Below are 21,511 nucleotides of genomic sequence, written 5' to 3'. Positions count from 1 at the left end.
AAAAATTAATGTTTAAGGAGAATACCCCCCTCCACTCAATATGCACCTGCAGTGGGAGCCACCGTTTGACCTCTGTTGTGACTCCACGTTGTGTCGCAGGCTGAAGCTACTGCTGCCCTGGCTGGAGTCGCGCATCCACGAGGGCTGCGACGAGCCGGCGACGCACAACGCCCTCGCCAAGATCTACATCGACAGCAACAACAACCCCGAGCGCTTCCTGCGCGAGAACCCCTTCTACGACAGCCGCGTGGTCGGCAAGTACTGCGAGAAGCGCGACCCGCACCTCGCCTGCGTCGCCTACGAGCGCGGCACCTGCGACCGGGAGCTCATCAACGTACGTGGTTTGCGCGCGTTACGTATGTGTGCGTGTGCGCGTGGCCACCGACACCAGTGACAATCATCTGAACCGGTCTTGGGGCTTCCCCAATGTCGACATGGCCTCGAATGAGTCCCTGGTGCGCTATGTAAACATCACCACTGGGGAGAGAAAAGCGACCGGGCGTGGCGCCAGCCTGGTTTCTCTAGGTGCCCGCTAGCAGCACTATCCCCAAAAGTCTGTTAAACCTAGATGGGAGATATTTGTCTTCATTGTGAAGTAGGTTGTGGGCATAAAACGACAGATTTTAAAACCGATTCTTAGGCTCACAATACATGTGCTGAATATTCCATGTGAGGATTATGATTTATGCAAATGTTATGCTGTTGCTGCCATGTTGGAATGGTTAGCACACTAGCCTTGGGAATCCCGGAGCGGCATGTGAATCGATGGGTTATTTTCTTAACTCCCCCGCCCCCCCCAATCGCCTCTGTCCATCCAGCAGTCTAAATGAGTACACAGTCGATTGCCAGGTCGCACGTGGTGGGATAAAGTGCGAGTTCTCCTACCTTGCAAGACGTCTAGCCAGCGTGGAAGAGTAGGCCAAGTACCAGCTTAAAGGGGCTCTCTAGAGCTCCCTGTAGTGGAAGCCCTTCCTCAAGCAGTGGTGTGAGCGAGCATTTGCAAGGCTGCATCTTTACATTTAGGCTAATTGAACGTAACGGTACGAATGAGATGAATTACGACAATTCCCACGAGATGCTAAAATTGAAACAATGTTGCTTACCTTGAATGGTGACCCTGAAATACTTTAACGGGGTCATGGTGAATCTTTGTGTCCCAGTACTTTGTGTGGTGATGTATGTCATGATGGTGTCGGTTGTTGACGTACAAATGTGTATGACGGATTGCCAGATTTTATCCGAGCGTGGCTCATGAGCTGGCGTGCGGGTTGCATGCACCTCGGAGACCGTTTGTGGGACTGCGTGTTTGGATGAACAAGGTTAAGGCTATGATTATCTCTAATCCTAACGCCAGTGCTGAAAAGTCGCCTTAATCCCGTTTTACAATTTGACCTCTTATTCACTTCACAGGGTTGCCTAACCTCGTTTTTAATGTGTGGAAGCCAACTTCGGCCTTGCCTTAGGAACATCGCTACGTTGTGGATTTTATTCCCAACCAGGGGCGGTTTCTTCATTAGGGCGATTGGGCGACGCACCACCAATGTCATTCAACCACAGAGTCACGCTAGCCGTCACTGTGCCTCTGGATATAGTCCAATCAGCGTCATGCTACGTTCTGTGGAGTACCGCCTCTTTTTGGGCGATTTCCCTCCAGCTGAGAATCGCCCCGAGTGGTCCCATAGACTTACATTCAAAGATGTTTTTTTTCGAACGGGGGCGCTGCAATGCATTCTCTATGGCTTCCGGGAGGGCTCGCCCTAACGTGCTTACGTCATCATACGTGCTTACGTCATCATACGTAAGCACGTTTCATCCAACAATATAATTTGTCGCCACCTAGTGGAATCTTTAATAAAAGAAACTTGAGTGGTTTGTTTTAATAGTGAGTATAGAAACAAACAAGATGTATTGTAAGAGTCACTTTATTTTTCATTAATATTAAAGAAGTGAAGTTGCCTTTACATGCTTAAGCTGTTAATTTATCCATTGCATGGGTGGACCTTATCCTTATCAATCATCCAGACATTTGCCCCCCCTGAGAGATTTTGCAGGAGCCGCCACTGCTCCCAACTGTTTATTTTTAACGGCTCATTGGTGTAATTCAGCCCAAATAACAAATAACAAACTATATTATAATGCAACCCTACTGCTAAATAAAGGCCTTTCCATACCGTATGCTAGGTCATGGGGTTTATTTGATCGTCGTTCTAGCATGCTTGCCAGAGCAGCGAGCGTGCGAAGGGAGTGCCCACGGCACGGCTGGTTGAGAATATCGCTCGCCGCTGACGCTACCCGTCGATGCTGGGAATCGATCTCCGGCCTCCGGCTTCGTTAGCGCAAGCGTGCGAACCAACGCGCGCCGCTGCTCTTCGTACTCGTTACCACGAAACCGACCTGTCGATCGGACCACAAGTTTCTAGCCGTCGCCTTTTGACCATAGTCGTCCCGCCCGCACCCTGACGGTTCGGTGCCATTCGGTGCTGCCTCCCGCTGATGTTTGACAGGTGTGCAACGAGAACTCGCTGTTCAAGAGCGAGGCGCGCTACCTGGTTCGGCGTAAAGACCCGGACCTGTGGGCCGAGGTGCTCCAGGAGTCCAATCCCTTCCGGCGGCAGCTCATTGATCAGGTTTGCCCCGCGCCGCCACGCCACACACCACCACCACCCACCCCCATTGCTCCGTGCTCCCACTGGCGAATGGTAGCACACACCAACTCTGCTCTACAAACGCTGGATCGACCCCCCCCCCCCCACACTGACAATGGCTCAAACCCCCCCCCCCCCCTACCGCACACACGCACCCAGTGTGCTTAGTGTGTTTGCGCTAAATGTGATCGCCGTTCATTGTCGCCCCCCATTGAGTTGCGTCTGTGTGATCACAGCAACAACAACAACCGCCGTTCGCCACTAAGTGGTGGTGACATTACCAGGGCGCTTGTGCCACGCTGGGCGCGCACGCACGGTGTCCCTTGCTTGGATTCATTTGTGTGTGCTCACAATGCCGATGGGGCCACCCCCATGGCTCCGCTACTGTGCTCCGATCAGGTGGTGCAGACCGCCCTGTCTGAAACGCAAGATCCGGAGGAGGTGTCCGTCACCGTCAAGTCCTTCATGACGGCCGACCTGCCCAACGAGCTGATCGAGCTCCTGGAGAAGATTGTGCTCGACAACTCCGTGTTCAGCGAGCACCGGTTCGTGCCGACCTTGTCCAAGGAGGCGGGGTGGGGGTGGCAGGGAGGGGTTGGTGCGAAAGCTTCGAGCCGAGAGTCGTGTGCTCATGGTGACGTGTGATGCACAAGAGGAGCAGTTTCGTGGTGATCGTTGCCAGCAATCGTCACCGACAAATGGTTGTTTTACCGGTTTCTGTTGGGTATCTGTCTGAGTAAAATAAAAGTGAGTTTCCCATGAGTGGACAAATCTGATCGCTGCTGCCCCCTAGTGGGCAACTGGGATGGCAACTTTTAATCTGTACTCCTAGGTTTTTTCGGTAAAGTCACGTAGGTTAAAAATTTAAATTAATAAAAGTAAAATTAAACAAAATAAAACATTTCACGACGTTTCGGAAGCAACACAAGCCTCCGTCTTCAGGTGGAACCGTCACAGCCACGACAGCTGTATATTTTACTTTTATTAATTTAAATGTTTTACCTACGTGACTTTACCGAAAAAACCTAAGAGTATGAATCCTTGCAGTCACAAAAGCTTCAAATCTAGAACTTTTAATCTGGTCATTGAGAGATCACGTGACGACGCAAGGTTGCATGCCACAAACCAATCGGTGTTCATCAAACGCAAGTAATGTGTGTTATAATGCATAACTTTACAGATGCATTTCTAAAATAATTTCCCTTCAAATCTTGAGGCTAATGCTATAAAGTCACATCGGCTAATGCTGCTCGCTAAAGGGCAGGAAGAGATTTACAGTGGCACCTATTCCTCTGCATTGAAAACGGACTTTAAATTCGGTGTCCTCTGGTCGTACGTAAACAAGCAACGCTTTTGTTGTTATTATTTGCAACACTTTCAGAAACCTGCAGAACCTCCTGATCCTGACGGCCATCAAGGCTGACCGCTCGCGTGTCATGGAGTACATCAACCGCCTGGACAACTATGACGCTCCCGACATCGCCAACATCGCCATCAGCAGCGAGCTCTACGAGGAGGCCTTTGCCATCTTCCGCAAGTTCGACGTCAACACCTCCGCCGTGCAGGTGCGGCGGTGTCGGCGTCTCTGTGTGTGTGCTTGTGTACATGTGGGGAGCGGTAGTGCAGCGGTGCACTACAAACCCGGGGACCCGAGTTCGATTCCTGCTCACGGCCAACATGAGTGACGAATATCTGAACTGGTCCTGGGCCTCCCCTAGGTAAATTCAGCCTAGTACCTTGTGCGGTGTGTAAATCTAGCCACTGGGGAAACAAAGGCAAGTTGGGAGTGTGCTGGCCACCCACCCCCACGTGTGCCGTGCCGGCCATCATAGGTGCTCACTAACAGCACTTGCCCCAACAGTCTGTAAAGGGTAGATGGGAGATCTTTATTTTTGTACATGTGCGCAGCGGTTGTGGCACAGTGGAGAGCACAGGTGGTGAAGTTGCAGATCACCTCATTCGGTTTACCCTCAACACCTGAGTCTCTCCTTTAACCTCCTTTGACACGTCACGTGGCCTCAGTGCATTTAGCATGGCACGCATTAACTTTTAATAGAGCATGGTGGCAGTCGTTGCAATTGTGCATTTGCACATATCTTTATTCATACTTCATTTATATTTTTTGTAACTGCAAAGTGCCATTTTTAATGTAAGCAGAATTATTTATAACCGGATAAATATGGATTTTCATGATGTCCCTTAACGTACATTGTTACTACTGCAGCAATTGTTGCAGTAGTTTGAGTCCTTGGGCCAGAGTGGCAACTGATGGCACCAGTGGTGACAGAGCTTTAGTGACACCAATCTTTTCTATATACAAAGTACTTAAAAAAACATGTGAACACTTCTGAAAATTTGCAACAATACCACAAGAAATGTGCCTCCGGGCTCTGGAGACCACCTGGAGAAGATTCCAGACACTTGTTGACAATGATGGCGAACAAGTGGAGACTCTTTGACTTTTTGAAGCTATTAACAAACATTTGTTATCATGTTACAGTATATTATCTGTTCTTTTTACATAAAAAAACGATTGTGCCATCTCAATAAATGTTACAAAAATGTTGAAGCACCCTGTATATAGGGTGGCGACATGGCCTCGTGGTAGCGCCTCCGCCGCCCTTTGCAGGAAGTTAAATGCCCCGTTTAAATTTCTATTTAAAGCTTTCACGACTGCAGGGATTCATCTTCTTGGTTCTTTCGGTAAAGTCATGTAGAAGGGAAATGATAATAAAAATAAAACCTAAAATAAAATTATCTTATTTCCCTTCTATGTGACTTTACCGAAAGAACCAAGAAGATGAACCCTGTTTAAGCTTTGTGATAACCAGAGGTACTTGCCCGCTCGCTCAGGTGCTGATTGACCACATCGGTAACTTGGACCGCGCCTACGAGTTTGCGGAGCGCTGCAACGAGCCAGCGGTCTGGTCCCAGCTGGCGCGCGCACAGCTGCAGAAGGGCCTCATCAAGGAGGCCGTGGACTCGTACATCAAGGCCGATGACCCCTCGGCTTACATGGACGTCGTGCAGGCAGCCAACCAGAGCGGTCCGTCTGCCAACCCGCACATTGCCGACCCCCCCCCACCCTACCCCACCCCCCGTGACTCTTAGTTATGTTGGGTGCCACAGTGGCGAGATGTTGACGACCTTGCATGGTACGCAGGAGGTTGTGGGTTCGAACCTGACCCTGACATCTGTATATTTGGAGTTTTCATGTTCTCCCCATTGTTGCATGGATGTGGGGCTATCATTTGTGGTCAGGTCGCTTCTGAAAGAGAGCTATGTAGCTCAAGGGGCCTTATCTGGTAAAAAAAAAAGTTGGTTTATCATTTCTCATTTTTAACTTATTTTGCACCATACGTAGCCAACTATGTTAATTGGAGGTGCAGAGGAGAGAGACAACTAACTGAACACAAAGCAGTCCTAAAGAAATTAGTTTTCAATCTGCTAAATTTATAACTGCATACCTCCGGTGGCTTCCTGATATCGGAAGGAAGAGTGTTCCAGACGGCCGCCGAAGCGCACCTGAAAGCTCGCGATGATATGGCCGTCTTTGTTCGATGGCTTGGTCCATAAGCCCAAGGCCAGATATTTCATTGGTCGGTACCATCGGAGGTGCCATAACTTTACTGATTCCAATTTCTTTGTGGCCAATAACAGTGAATAATGTGATCACCATTGCAAATGAGTGTGTTATAAAATAATTTGCTCTTATTGGCCATATAGTTTGTTGTTGTTGTAATGTTCTGACCTGCCCCTCCTGGACATCTATGAAAACGAGCTTTGTAGCTCATCGTATTCCTGCAGGATAAATACATATTTAGATTCTTATTCATTAATCTGTATGACTGGGATTTTTGCTACCTGCAGATGGTTCCAGTTTTTGCTTTGACTGCCCCATGTAAAAAGTGTTTTCCGCTGTCTTTAAAAACACCTTGGAACAATCTCTTATTCATACTCGTTCCTTTCCCCCTCTCATCTCCCTCCACTCCCTACCACTTACACCGTGTGTGCTTGCGCGTGCGAAGATGACTGGGAGGACCTGGTGAAGTACCTGCAGATGGCGCGCAAGAAGGCACGCGAGTCGTACGTGGAGACGGAGCTCATATTCGCGCTCGCCAAGACCAACCGTCTGGCCGAGCTGGAGGAGTTCATCAGCGGGCCCAACAATGCGCACATCCAGCAGGTGCGAGCAACGCTCCCAAATACCATTCTTTAATTGCAAGAAGACAACAACAACAACCGCCATTCGCCACTAAGTGGCGGTGACGTCACCACAACGCTTGTGCCAGGCTATGTGCACCTTGAGGCCACGAAGTGTCGAACGCCCGCTGGCATGAGTTCACGGGTCAGACCCAGATGCCACAGGTCGACTGACTGAGACGACTGGCTGATGCGCACCACCTGTGCCCCCTACTGTGCCAGAATATGGAACCCACAACACAAACAACCCTCATCTTGATCCATATGGATCATTGTCTCCGCTATGAAAACATGAGCTTTAAGTTGACGCTTGTCTTGTAGATAGCTCAGCTGCCTGACGCCCTGTGTTGTCCGACACGACTTTGAAGATCCCTTGGTGAGAACAAAGACTTTGTCTTACAGCCAAGTGCAGAATTATGGCACTGCAGTGACGCTATTCCGATACAAATGCTTGTGTGTTCACCGCGATACATTTTTTTATTATTGTTAACCAAGCCCTAAGCTTATATTGGACAGCCCAGGATGCCGCTTATATGCATGTACACAAGGTAAGATAATTGTTTTTGGATGTGTATATTCCTTTAAATGAAGACCACAGGACACTCCATGGCTCAATGGAAATGGGACCACCTGAGGTGGGAAAACATCAGTGGAACTGATCTCTTTATACGCCGAATCGTAACGAATTATACGGTGTAGTCCATTATTTGAAACTGTCGTTTCAAATGAATTGCCCTTTAATTGAAATTGTGGAACGAAATCTGTAGCGCTACATTTTTCCAACAGGTGGAACAAACAAGCAAAATGTCGTGGACTAGTATAACACTGCCAATTTGTTCATTTAAGCCTCCTCCCTGTTTGGAAATGGTGAAGGATGGGGGGAATAACAACCTCAATAAAAAAACAACCCTACAGCCCAGCTGCAACAAATGTGTGCTTCCACTTGAGGAGCGATAGAGATCGAAGGGAACGTTGCAGTGCTCACGATGACCGTTAGACGAGCAGTCGTTACTCCACCGCTGCTCCTACAGAGCCTCTCTGTGTTTGCGACCACAGGTGGGAGACCGATGCTACGACGAGAAAATGTACGACGCGGCCAAGCTCCTCTACAACAACGTGTCCAACTTCGGGCGGCTGGCCTCCACGCTGGTGCTGCTCGGGGAGTACCAGGCGGCCGTGGACAGTGCACGCAAGGCCAACTCCACGCGCACTTGGAAGGAGGTAGGGTGGTGGTGCTCTGGCCTGCCTCTGCATTTCCTGCTGATTGTGCGTTGCGATTGTTGTCGCCTGTCAAGAAACGAGGAGGAGAAGAAAGCGGACCCTGCCCGTCGTCGATGCCTTCTGTGATGCACCCAGCCCGTTTTGAAGCAGACTTATAATTCAAAGCTTGGCATAGTTTCGAAATAAATTTTCCATCAGAGTTTTCCTGACGATGAAAGTAAAAGCTGAGGTTTATTTGGTTATTATATACATCTGGTTTAAAATAGGTTAAACATTTCTAAGGACAAAAGCAGGTAACTATTTGGTGGAGTGCTGCACGCCTGTAATCCAGAGCTTTAAAGGCAAAGGTTTGATGAATGCATAATTAGTAAAACCCGCTGGACTACAAGATGGCCAGGAGATGCAGTACAGCAAGTGGGTTCTTGAACCCATCTGTTTACCTTAGTGTTGTCGCCTCATGCCTGGTGAAAATTTCCAGGTATTCTAATTTCCTTCCATGCGTAAAACAGTAATTAAATAGGAATAGGTCACCCATCCCAATCCAGATCCCTAATCCAGGTCTTGTGCCTTTGAGCATTTCCTGGATTACGTTATAATTATCATTATTTATGATAAATAAATTGTCCCAACATTACAACGGTATTAGACCGAATTCCTTTTTCCATTGATAACTTGTCCTTTCACACCTTGCTATGTCTTCCGTGCATTGCCATCGTTCTGACGCGCATGTGTGTGTGTGCGCGCGCGTGCGCGCGTTCGTGCGCCGACACTTGTCCCCCCCAGGTGTGCTTCAGCTGCGTGGACGGGCGCGAGTTCCGCCTCGCGCAGATGTGCGGCCTGCACATCGTAGTACACGCCGACGAGCTGGAGGAGCTCATCAACTACTACCAGGCAAGGATTCCCATCCGTGCACTCGGCGGTGTCAATCTCGGCGTCGGTCACGAGAAAAATCCCCGTCGGCACAGGGGGAAGGGTCACTGGAAAGCCTTCCCCCGAAACAAACGCACGGGGGCTGGACAGCCTTGCACGTGGAAAATGTGGTGGTCACCCGTAACTTGCACACGCAAGGCTTTGATGGGAGCTATCACGCCTTGATGTGTGTTATTATTATATCCAGCAGTTAAGGGCAGGTACCTGTTTTACTGTCCTCAGAAACTTGTGGAGATTTCACATACCGATGGCGAGCATTAGTTAAACCTTTAAAACAACTACTGGTAACGTCCCACAAACTGGTAGTCCTTTTATACGCCCCCTGCTCCCCTGAAAGGCGTGGGTAATCATTGGGAATTGAAAAGTGCTCAATCTACCGCACCACTCTGCTGAAGTGATACACATCATACAACATATTTATTGTTATGTGTATATAATTGCATCTACTTCAATTTCTCTCCTCCTAGACTCTCAAGTTCATCGTTTGCTTAAGGCGAGCACAAACTTCTTGCCGCTTGGATGCCGGACGCTTTGCTTTGTAACGTATAAAAATGTTGTGCGCCGTGCACATTCGCACACACACACATGTACACGCAGGACCGCGGCTACTTCGAGGAGTTGATCTCCTTGCTGGAGGCCGCGCTGGGCCTGGAGCGCGCTCACATGGGCATGTTCACAGAGCTCGCCATCCTCTACTCCAAGTTCAAGCCGCAGAAGATGCGCGAGCATCTCGAGCTGTTCTGGTCCCGCGTCAACATTCCCAAGGTTCGTGCGTATGAATGCATGTGTTTGTGTGTGCGTTGAACTTCTTTAGCACCGTTCGTAGCCAACCGCGCTAATCGGAGGTGCGGGGGAAGGACAATAAACTGAATGCAACAAAAACGGTGCTTGCTCAGCCGACGGTTCGGGGGAGAACGTGCGACGTTTTCCCAACGTGACGTGAAATTTGGCCGCATTTGCAATTTGTACTTTATTCTAACTTGCTTAACTTTTTTCTCTGCTTTGCACTTCCGTTTTTTTTGTGGTGTTGTTGTAACTCTCTAACCCACCCCGACTGGGACATCTGTGTAAAGGAGCTTCATAGCTCATCGGATTCCTCCTGGATAAATACATATTCTCATTCTGATCGACAATGTGGTGCAGCGTTTGGAAGTGCACTGAGTTCATAGTTTGAGCCCCGATTTGCCAGAGATTATCCCAAAAGAAATCGATGTAAAATTTAGTTTTTTACTGAATTCGACTCATTCCAGCGCCGGGAATAACTCAAATTTTAATAACATGCGATGAACGCTGCTTACAGGGCTTAAAAAGATGTTCCTCTCTTCTGGATAGCGATACCAATTTTCGATGTAGCCACTGGAATGCATTAACTTACCAGATTGTTCACTTCGCCTTGCTACAGACATCTCCTTAAATCTTGTTTCTCTCTTTTTGGCTGTGTTGAATTATTGTGCGTGCGCCCGCCCGCGTGTGTGCGTCTGCGATTGCTCCCCACCGCGTTTGCCCGCCTGCAGGTGCTGCGAGCCGCAGAACAGGCGCACCTGTGGGGCGAGCTGGTGTTCTTGTACGACAAGTACGAGGAGTTTGACAACGCCATCCTCACCATGATGAACCACCCCACCGACGCGTGGAAGGAGAGCCAGTTCAAGGACATCATCACCAAGGTGGGGAAGGGCGCCAGCGGACCAGTCCGCCAAATCCACCGCGATCTTTGAGTTGAACCGCACTGCCGAATCTCAATGAACTGGTCAAACTGCAAGCCCCGTCTAGTGTTTAACCACGTCTCGTGGGGTCGCTGAATGCTAGGATGGAAAGATCTAGCGACCGGAGCGTTTGGTTTTAAGGCCCGTTTATCAGTTGTTTGAATGAAATGAGCTAGACCTATCATTTGGGTTACTTTAAATCACCTTAAACATCTTTTGTCTAGATTTTTTTCCCCAATAAAGATTGAACGTTTTACTTATTTGCAACTATATATATTTTTTTCAGCTTAATTACGTAGTGTCTTTTTTATGCTATATCTTATTTTTGTTGTTCGTAGCAAGTTTTTAGAGCGAACAATTTGCACAAGTCCACCGCTAAAGGTACACGATATAATGACATGCTGAACATTAAGACAAACGTGCTTTAAAAGTGCTGACGTTTCTACTATGGCCGTTTCCCACGTCGACGTTGGCCATCTTCCCCACATCACACGGTTCTAACACCGCGGCTCAGTCGACGCGGGGGAACCGATGCTGAGTGTGGCACTTGTCACCATGGCGTCGCGTGCCGGTACCGTCGCCGCGTCCTGACTCGTTGGTTTGCACGTCCGGCGGCAGGTGGCCAACGTGGAGCTCTACTACAAAGCGACGCACTTCTACCTGGAGTACAGGCCGCTGCTGCTCAACGACCTGCTCTTGGTGTTGTCGCCACGTCTTGACCACACGCGCTCCGTCGCCTACTTCAGCAAGGTGCGTGTGCGGCTGCTCGGCCACCTGGGGGTGGTGGGTGAGTTGTGGGGGGCAGCGGTGCTAGTAAATGTCTACGGCTGTACGTGCGAGTCTGTCCTGTGCGTTGATGTGGCATTCGCGTCGTTTTAAAAGTGGAAAGAAATGTGTATTATTGGGGGGTTTTAGAGCCTCCATAAGATTTGATTGTTTCAACAAAAAAATCGCCCTTTAGACTTTGCTCGTAACGTACAGTTTTTACGTGAGATTACTGTTCAAAATATTGAATTATCTACAGTGTAGCATCACTTCACGATCCTGCACCCAGGTTTTAGAGCGTTGTGTATTTCCGCAACACAAAACGGAAGTGAACGTGAGGATTCATCCTGCTCGCTCCGGGTCACGTGTATAGACTGTCGGTTGTCTTGTCTCTCGCTCAACGATGGCTCCCTGCCATCGTCCCGTAGGTGAACCAGTTGCCGCTGGTCAAGCCATACTTGCGCTCGGTGCAAAACCACAACAACAAGGCTGTGAACGAGGCCCTCAACAACCTGCTCATAGAGGAGGAGGACTACCAGGTAAGGCGGCCACATTCACGTACCTGGGCCCGTTCACCTGTATGCCCCATGTCTCTGTCCGTGCCCCGTGAAAATTAATAATTCGTAATGTGTAAGTTGAACTATTTGCATTGTACAAGTCGGAGGTGCGGGAGTGAAGGACAACGGACTAAACACAAAGTAGTTCTAAAGAAATAAGTTTTCGATCAAGATTTGTGACTTGGCCTCTCCCAGGGCCTGCGTGCTTCGATCGACGCGTACGACAACTTCGACAACATCAGCCTGGCTCAGCGCCTGGAGAAGCACGAACTCATCGAGTTCCGCCGCATCGCTGCCTACCTCTACAAGGGCAACAACCGCTGGAAGCAGAGCGTCGACCTGTGCAAGAAGGACCGCCTCTACAAGGTGCTGCTGCGCGTGCCTTCTGCGATTCCCGCAGGATCGTGGGGTGTTGAGGGTGTGCGCAAGGCTTTAGATGGGCGGTTGCCGCTAGTGCCTGAGAAGAGCACGTACGACGTTACTGGATCTGTGTGTGTGTGGGGAGCACTGGTGGAGCGGTTGGCGCGCTGCACTACGAACCCAGCGACCCGAGTTTTGTGCGCCCGTGCCACCGCCCATAGGTTCTCGATAACAGCACTTGCCCCAATAGGCTGTGTGGTCATATGGGGGATATTTATCTTTTAGGTGTCTGTGTGGAGGAGTGTTAAAGTGCGCGTGTTGATTAGAATCTGGGGAGCGGGCGTGCAGTGGTTTGCGCGCAGCGCTACGATTCCGGCGACTCGAGGGTTGATTCCTGCTCACGGCCAACACTAGTGACGATTATCTCAACTGATCCTGGGTCTCCCCTAGGTCGACTCGGCATCAAATGAGTACCTGGTGCGATGCGCTAACATCTCCACTCGGGAGACAAAGGTGGCCGGGCATGGTGCTGGCCACCCACCCCCTCGTGTGCCGTGCCGGCCTTCGTAGGTGCTCACGAACAGCACTTGCCTTCAACAGTCTGTTAAGGCTTTAACGGGGGGGGGAGTCCTTGTCATTTGTGCACCCCACCAGAGTACACACAACGTCACACGTGGGGAGATAACGATGGGCTTACCTGTCGGTACAGCTGTAACGATTCAAACAAACACCTCCGCCACTACCCTTTCCCCGGCCCTGCGTGCGTGCAATCAGGACGCCATGCAGTACGCGGCCGAGTCGAAGGACACGGAGCTGGCGGAGGACCTGCTCGCGTGGTTCCTGGGCGAGGGCAAGCACGAGTGCTTCGCCGGGTGCCTCTTCTCCTGCTACGACCTGCTGCGGCCGGATGTCATTCTGGAGCAGGCGTGGAGGCACAACATCATGGACTTTGCCATGCCCTACTTCATCCAGGTCGTGAGGGAGTACCTGTCAAAGGTGAGCGGGCGGGCGGGCAAGCGAGCGCTCGTGCATGCATGTATTTGTCTGCCCGCATAATCGCCGGGCAGGCGCCTTAACCAGATAGCCGCACGTGCCGATGATGGCTCCACTGAATGGACGTTGCCTCCGAAGAAAGGGGAATCGTGTGAAGTACTGCTACCCTGAAATGAGTCAATCGATGGCCGCCATAATAACCCTCCAGTCCTGTGTTTGTCTCGTCACGTATGGGCCAGCCCAAGGCCAGTCGACACTCCCAATTGCTCGCCCTGCTGGGCGCGTTCACAAACCTTCACGATTTGTTGCCTGCACTGATTTCTATTCAGAGCGGCAGTATTTTACACCACAGCAGCAACAAGTTCGATTGAATTAGGCCTTTTTCACTGTTGGATTCCTCATGGTCAACCGATTGGACCAATCCGTTGTGAAGTCTTGGAGTCTGAAGCCAACATTCGGTGTTTCGGCATGCGTTACTTTTCACTTGCAATCGACACATTAATGTGTACATTACTTTAGTGCGTTGAATAAAGTAGAAAAAGGGGTGATATAATCCTGTGATTAATCATTTCTAGTCTCCACCACACTGACAAAAGCTTTGTTAAAATAACGATCACTTCAGCAACGGATCTAACGAGCATTAACACAGCTTGGAGAGGGCGTCGTCAAATGCTGTTTCCTGAAATAATACCGCCGTGGCAACCCCTAATTCTCACTCGCTCTTTTTCGCTCAATGATTTTGATTGTCATTCACGGGAACTTAAAAATACTTTTTCGCTTGGGTTTTGTTTCTCGGCTTAAATCAGTTTTTACTCTCGGATTGCTTATCCCCCCCCCCCCCCACCTGTACGATGAGAAATCTAGTACACACTTGCTTGTCTTCTACCTGTTTTGCTTTGCACCGTGAAGTCGGGCCCTGCGTTCGATCCTTGAGCATTTCCTCTGGCCTCTCCTTGCAGGTGGATGAGATGAAGGCAAAGGTGAACGGTTTATCTCCCTTTGCTCTGTGTTCTGCCCCCGGCACTGTCCACAACACTCTGCCAAGTTGACCCTTCGCGGCATCTGCCACAAGCGTGAATACACCGCGCCCCCCCTGTTCCCTCCTATTATCCAGTGCTGCAAACGAAAAAAAAAACTGAAAATTGACACGTCGAATGGCAACTTAAGTTTGCGTTTGCATTGCTGAGATCCGTGGCCTTGTGGCTGCTTCAGTGGAATGACTTTTCCCAGCACCCACAAGGCAGGAAGCCATTTTGGTCACGCAAACAAATATCTTTTCCACATTCGCAATAGCAAAAGTCACATTCTGTCGTCTTAGGTTTTTTCGGTAAAGTCACGTAGAAAGTAAAATAAAATAAAAACAAAAAAAAACAAAAATCACAAAAAAAGTGATTTTAGTTTTTTATTTTATTTTACTTTCTACGTGACTTTACCGAAAAAACCTAAGAAGATGATTCCTTGCAGTCACGAAAGCTTCAAATCTAGAATCCTCACATTCTGTCCACGAGTGATTTCGCTTGAATTTGAGTGGGTTAGAGTAGGTGAACGATGCTGCTGATCATTGGTATTCTGGAAGCTTGTATTGTTGTCACCCTTTGGTGGCACTGCCCAAGCAAGGCACATCAGATTGTATAGGACATAACACGGGGTAACAATTGTAGTAGTAATGCAATGGAAGGCTGCAGTGGTAGCGATGTGTATGATGAAGGTGTCACAGTGCTGGGCAGAGTGTTTGGAAACTTGTGCCGGTGGCTACCGTAGCGCCCCTGCATTTTGCCTGGCTGCTTGCCCTTCCCTTGTAGAGGCGGACTAACCCATTAACTCCCCAGGAAGGAGTGATGATGTTGATGACGACGACGATGATGACGACAATTAACCCGGGCATTCTTGCCGCTAACTCCTCCTTTGTGTAGTCTCCTCCCAGATGTAACTTGTTCCGTCTCTACCAGACTGGATCACTGCGCCCTCCTCGCTTTAGATTTCCATACCATTTAGACGTCCAGTAGGTGGATGGCTTCCCATTCAGTCGCAGTTTTTCCAGTAAAAAATGTCCTGAATGGGTTATGCTTAGTGGTGACGGACGTTCTCCCACTGACATTATTAGCCGCACATTTCATCCCAAACAGCAACACTGAATGAGCACATGTGTTGAAAAGAAAAAAAAAAAATGCTGTTTCAATTAAGGTCCCTAAATGTTTATTTTATATATATAAACATTGATAATGCCAGTGATTCAACTGAAACTTCTTGCGTTTACAAAGGTGGATTGTGGCCTGTCGGCAATATGCCAGATTTTATCCGTAAAATTTAGAAACAACCGTGAAGCCATCCTTGGATAGTTTGGCGACGGGGTTTTGAGCGCGGTAATCTGAGAGCGGTCTTTGAGCCGCGCCCCGCAGGCATCCTTGGACACGGGGTGGCAGTGCTCGCATCGCGGCACCACCGGTACCGGGGTCCGCCTTCCAGTCGTCAGCAATCGCAAGCCAGCCGGGAGAGGCTTTAGCAGAAATCGCGTGGTACTGTCGTGTTCTCTCTCCCACAGAAGCAGACGGCAAGGAAGCCACTAGTCTGCATCCCTCCCCCCAGATTCACTAGAATCCCTGTCCATTTTTCATATTTGGGGAGGAAATAAAATAAAATAAAATCATACGGGGGGGGAGGGTGGCGAAAAGAAATTGGCGGCCTAAGAATCACGATCTTTAAAAGAGAAAAAAACCTTCCCAGTTAAATAACTTGTTTTTAAAACGTTCATCAAAGTGTTAATTTTAAATGGGGAGACCCTTTTTGTTGTTCTACAGCAGCTCTCCTTGTTGTGACTGGATGGTGTGCGGCCACCAATAGGGGCGTTACACATTCAGGAAGAGGAGCATGTTTGTGGTCTGGGAGGGCTGAGGTTCATCGCACAGAGAATGGCTGTTGGCTGCAAAAGCTGCGCTTTCCCGTTTTTCTCCACGGAGCTCCCCCACCAAGGGTTTTCGTCCACGTGACGGGATGTGTGTGTGCGTACGTGCGCGTGCATGCCTGACCGAAAAGGTGGACAAGCTGGACGCGTCGGAGAGCGTGCGCAAGGAGGAGGAGCAGGCCGCTGAGGCTACTCCCATCGTATACGGTGAGCACTAACCGCCTGTGTCAGATGCTCATCCTTGATTTGAAGCTTTCGTGACTGCAAGTATTCATATTCTTAGGTTTCTTCGGTAAAGTCACGTAGGTAAAAAAATTAAATTAATAAAAGTAAAATAAAATAAAAATCACGACGTGATTCTGTTCCTGGCCCATTCCCCCCCCCCCCTCAACCAGTATATACGGGGTAGTATCTCTTGGAATCTCTCATTTACTTGATACAGCAAGCGTGCTGTGACGGTTCCACCTGAAGACGGAAGCTTGTGTTGCCTCCGAAACGTCGTGATTTTTTATTTAATTTTTTATTTTACTTTTATTAATTTTTTTACCTACGTGACTTTACCGAAAAAAACCTAAGAATATGCTCATCCTCCCCTCCACGGTGTGCTTCTGCAGTCTATTCATACGCCCTATTTATCCCCTTCCATCTGCGTGGACTCGCGACCGATGGGCGTGCAACGATGACGCTGATTTATTCGGTTCAGATCGACTTGAGCTTGAAGGCACCGAGTTGCGTGTGCAAAGAAAAAAAGTCCGCGCGTTATTGCAAAAGTGAATTGCAATCGTGTAACTCCAAAAGAACAAAGGCTTGTCATGATTCGTCAATCAAAATGTATTCGTATGCTGATGATGCGTGCATTGGGGTCACGTTTCTCACAATCGGTTCTATATTAATTTTGCTAAAATTATAAAAAAAAAATTATATGAACGTTAGCTGTATGCGAACAATAGTCATGATACATTATAAACTAAAGAAATATGAACAAATGTATCCTTAAATTGTGAACCATTACCCTCTGTCAATTTATTCGGCGGAGATGAGAGGTTGGCGCAGAATCGTTCAATGCTTGACCCTTTCCCGTTCCAAGATATCTCCGAGTTGCAGGATGGGTCCCGTTCACTGCTGAATCTCAGAACGTTCAAGCGCTTCAGCGTTAATTTTATTTAGAGGCATATCGCCATTGTTTTTAAAAGACATTTTTACTCGCCGCAGATTACTGTCGCGTCACGACCGCACTCTACCATAGCTGGCGGCAAACTGTGCCACAAGACCCTCCCGTATGGCCTTGTGGGAGCCTCGGTACGTCTTCCGATCTGAAGGCGTACCGATGAAGTACATGTCCGCCATCCGTATGGGAAAGTGTTAAAATGAACTTGATAATCTTCTCCTCGCCAACAACCCCACACGGGGGTTCCCGTTCACCACGCGTTAACCCCCCCCGGCGTTATAACTCCTGGCCCTCTCTTCCTTTGTCCCTTCCCCTCCCCACAGGTCAGCAGCAGCTGATGATCACCGCCGGCCCCGCCACGGTGGTGCCGCCCCCTCCGCAGGCCGGATTCGGTTATGCCGCATACCCGCCCGGCGCCCCTGGCGCCTACGGCCAACCGCCGTACGGATACGGCATGTGAAGAGGCCCTCCGATCCAGTGCTGCCCCGTCCTATCCCGTCTTGCCCTGCCCAGCCCTGCCCAGCTCGGCCCGGCCCAGCCCTCGACCCCGGGGCCCCCATTCCCCCCCCACCGCCCGCGAGTCTCCTACGACACTACACGAGAGAATTCCCGCGAGGCGGCAGCGGTGGCGTCGTTCGTTCTTGCCCTGGCGACCTCCCCCTCCTCTCCCGCCACCCCCCGAGTGTCTCCGTAGCTCCTCCTGTCCACTGGTGGCGACAGCACGGGGGACCACGACCAACCGCCCCAACCCCCACGACCCTCTGCTGGAGCGCGAAATAAACGTGGCCGCGTCGGAGGGGTTCCGCGTTTTTCGTTTGTTTTATTCGTTAAGTGCGACGACGGCGGCTCGGGGATATGTATGCCACACTCCGTTATAAGCTTTCTTTAGTGGGTGGTGTTTTGGGGGAGGGGCAGGTATCGGGGGAGGGGGGGGGGGAGAAACGTGTGTCTCGTGTGAGGGCAAATCGGCTGGAGGTTGTGATTCGTGCTTGTTTGGGTTGGGTTGGGGGGCCGGTGGGGGGCAGGGGGGGCGAGGACTATACTGCGGCAGATCCGCCGGTGGGCGACGAGTTACTGCTACACCAGCGCCGCGTGTTTTGTGAAATTTACATTTTCACGTTGCAGACGCGTGGGGGATGCTTGCTCGGCCACGATCTTTCCTACCGTTTTGAGAATGTAATGTTGTAATCTCCCTTTCCTTTTTTTTCCAGTTTCTCAAACCCCTCCTGCCCTAAACCGAAGAAAAGTGTGTGATTGTGTTGATTTTATTTGTTGGCATACATGGGTTTTTTTGTTTGCTTTATTTTTATTGATATTATTATTAGTGGCCTGCTGTGGAAAAATCTGCATTTCAGGCATGCGGAGGGCTTTCACTAAAGTATAACGAGCTGTAATGGGACTCCTCCAACGGGCCCCGTGCTGGCTCCTTCGGCAGACATATCGCCGGCTTGACGGCTCGTCGCCCCTCGCCCTCCGGGGGTGACAAACCGCGAGCAGTCCGACAGACGTGACACCGCCGTCGTCCGGGCGTTCACACGCAGGATGGAGAGTGACAACGAAATGCCAACGGGGGGCGGGGGGGTGGGGGTTCTGTTGTGAACGCGCGTCGTCAGCTACGCTTGGCGTTGTCGCGAACCTCGTGCGTGCTGCCGCGGTGCACCTTGGCTCATTCTTTGCCACCCGTTTTTGTTTTGTGTAAGTCGGCTGCTTGCGCCAGTAAAAGAAGAGGGCCCCCGGCCATGCCACACGTCCTACTGGTTCACCAAACAACTGTACAGCGGGCAGGCGAGTGTGGGGGGGGGGCAGGCCCCCCATTGCGAGCACGAATTCCCAACTTGATCAATTTGACTTCCTGGCCACGGTGCGCTGCTACCGCCGTCTCGCTCGGTTCACCCTGTCCACCCCCCCCCCCCCCCCCCCCCAATGCTATTTTATATTTTCTGACTCAGCAGCAGAGCAACGTGTCTGATCCAGCATTATCTGCGATCGCGTCCGGTTTCTGGCGCGTCTGTTAACGGCGCGCTTGTACGAGTTTTGCTCTCTCGATTTTGCTCACGGGAACAATTTTGCCACCGCAAGCGTCGTTGATTTAAGCCTGGAGTGCGGCACAAGCCATGTCCCATTACCAAAAGAAATGATCTAAATAATACAAATTTACAGCAGAAAAATGAATAAAATTAGCAAATTATATATGTACTTAGTACGCTCGGTGTAAGATTTGAGGATTGTTCACAAAATACGGTATAGCTAGTGTAACTGTCTTTGCGCGTTTAATTTGTGCGGACTAGATAATTAATAATAATACTCTCTCGTCGCTGGTGATTTTTTTTATTTCTCTTTTCCTCTCCGTTGCGTGTGTAGTCGATTGCTGTAATCGCCGCCCCCCCCCCCCCCCCTGTTTTATTGCGTGTAGCTGCCGAGGAATTTTTGGGTGGTCGTGGGGCCTGGCGATAGATCAGTATTGCCATGTCCCGTCCCCCCCCCCTTGGGCTCTGATTTGGGACCAGGTGTGTGGTGCGGTGGGTGGTGGGTGGGGTGGTGGGTGGGGGGGAGGGCCCCCCCCCAGCCATGGTAAACGTGGAGTCGGCTTTGAGTTCCTTCAGGTGCCCTCTTGTTTTGTTATCCAAAACACTGAAGCTAATTCATTCCCCAACCCCCTCCCAGCCCTCTTTTGCCACATTTCTTATTACGATTCCCACCTTGATCATAAACCTAACCACAAACCTAGCCGATGCTAGAATTGTTGTTCGGCCAAAGAACGCCGCCGTATTGTAGTGAACACCGCGCAATACCATATTGTGGTTTATTCCACGAACTCTAACCCAGTCTCAGCCTTAACCCCCCCCCCCCAGCCCTATTCACAGTTGCAGCCCAATTCCACATGCCTAGCCTTGAGAACATATAACCACCACTGGCCCTGTAGCCAGAATGGTCCTAACCATATCCTAGTTTTAAAATCACTCATCGTCCCGCCCCCCAAACGCCCTCCTCCATGATTTCGTGTATGTAAATTTTTACTTCGAGCAGTTGGAAATTTCAGTTTTACTGGACGTTTACCATGATGGCGGATGACGAGCGATGGTACATTCACCACCCCGCGTTGCTGTGGTAGAAAGCGTTCAGCTATGCGGCACACACAATTGCTGAACCCCCCCCCCCCTGCCCCCGCTGCTCCCTCCAGCCGTCGGCTCCATTCCCCGCGTGCTGTACATTGAGTCAGTCGTGGCACCAGTGCTGTTTGCTTCTTCACGTGAAAAGAAACGCATATTGGAAGTAAAAAAAAAATAAAGCAAAAAATTATAAAGGACAAAAAAACCCCAAAACGGCGCCGGCCCCCCCCCCCACCCTTTGTCGCTTGCCCCCGCGTATCTGTGACGCTTTGGTCTCAGTTTGGCCACGGCAGTAAAAGGGATCAAAATTCCCTCATCCGAAACACCGCCGACATTTTTGCAACACTTTGGAAGCGCGTGGGCCGCGCTTCCACGCTCGACAAACCCCAAAATCCAGTTCGCCCCCTCGCTTGTCCGCTCTGGCTACTTTACGCTCCTCTGTCCAGGTCGACTGCAGTCGACGTAGAACATATTAAGCGACAAACTTAAGCCCCGCGTATGAACTGCACGTGCAGTCCTCGGCCTCGCATTGCCAGGGCATGGAAAGGCTGCACATTTTAGACGTTTGGCCAATTCCGGTTTAAACGGCAAGTGGGAGGAAACTGAATGGATCTGGAGGAAAAACTTGCCCTCAAGAGCGGATAACATTTACAGGTCCACACACACGTGGGTTCATTAAACCACTTGCTGCTGTACCACAATCTGCTGGTTGGCCCGCAGCCACCAGTTTCATAGCTGGGTAATTCCTCTCGGCCCTTTTACCTCTGAATTGCCGGGTCACGAGGCGTGTGCTCACCGCACCTGAGAACGCTTAGTCAGGACCGGTCGCCATTCCACGTGTCCAGGCCCGAGTCCTTTTTGTGACGTCCACCCGAGATGACGCCACAAAAGTCCATAAACTTCGGCGATCGTCACCGGCCGTCCTGGCCCCCACTATTTTACGATCGTAAAGAG

The 21,511-nt window shown here is 50.1% G+C and overlaps 1 protein-coding gene across 2 annotated transcripts in view; it reads left to right on the top strand.

Moving 5' to 3' along the window:
• The window catches only part of LOC144719346 (clathrin heavy chain 1-like), a 47,373-nt gene extending 26,611 nt beyond the window's left edge, over positions 1-20,762 (top strand). The window contains exons 17-32 of one of the 2 annotated variants that reach the window (XM_078595206.1): positions 100-334; positions 2,505-2,627; positions 3,033-3,190; positions 4,027-4,210; positions 5,499-5,691; positions 6,674-6,831; positions 7,905-8,069; positions 8,853-8,960; positions 9,597-9,764; positions 10,514-10,663; positions 11,321-11,452; positions 11,896-12,006; positions 12,220-12,390; positions 13,159-13,380; positions 16,411-16,486; positions 17,771-20,762. In XM_078595206.1, the coding sequence (XP_078451332.1) occupies positions 100-334; positions 2,505-2,627; positions 3,033-3,190; positions 4,027-4,210; positions 5,499-5,691; positions 6,674-6,831; positions 7,905-8,069; positions 8,853-8,960; positions 9,597-9,764; positions 10,514-10,663; positions 11,321-11,452; positions 11,896-12,006; positions 12,220-12,390; positions 13,159-13,380; positions 16,411-16,486; positions 17,771-17,907 (2,491 nt within the window). In that variant the 3' untranslated portion in view covers positions 17,908-20,762. The remainder of the gene's footprint in view (positions 1-99; positions 335-2,504; positions 2,628-3,032; positions 3,191-4,026; positions 4,211-5,498; positions 5,692-6,673; positions 6,832-7,904; positions 8,070-8,852; positions 8,961-9,596; positions 9,765-10,513; positions 10,664-11,320; positions 11,453-11,895; positions 12,007-12,219; positions 12,391-13,158; positions 13,381-16,410; positions 16,487-17,770) is intronic. The other variant, XM_078595207.1, reaches the window with a different exon arrangement.
• Positions 20,763-21,511: the final 749 nt, after the last annotated feature.

Source organism: Lampetra planeri, chromosome 6 (assembly GCF_965212315.1).
Source record: "Lampetra planeri chromosome 6, kcLamPlan1.2.h2, whole genome shotgun sequence".
Taxonomy (NCBI): Eukaryota; Metazoa; Chordata; class Hyperoartia; order Petromyzontiformes; family Petromyzontidae; genus Lampetra; species Lampetra planeri.
Note: the sequence above shows the minus strand (reverse complement) of the source record. Positions and strands in the feature narration are given on the sequence as shown.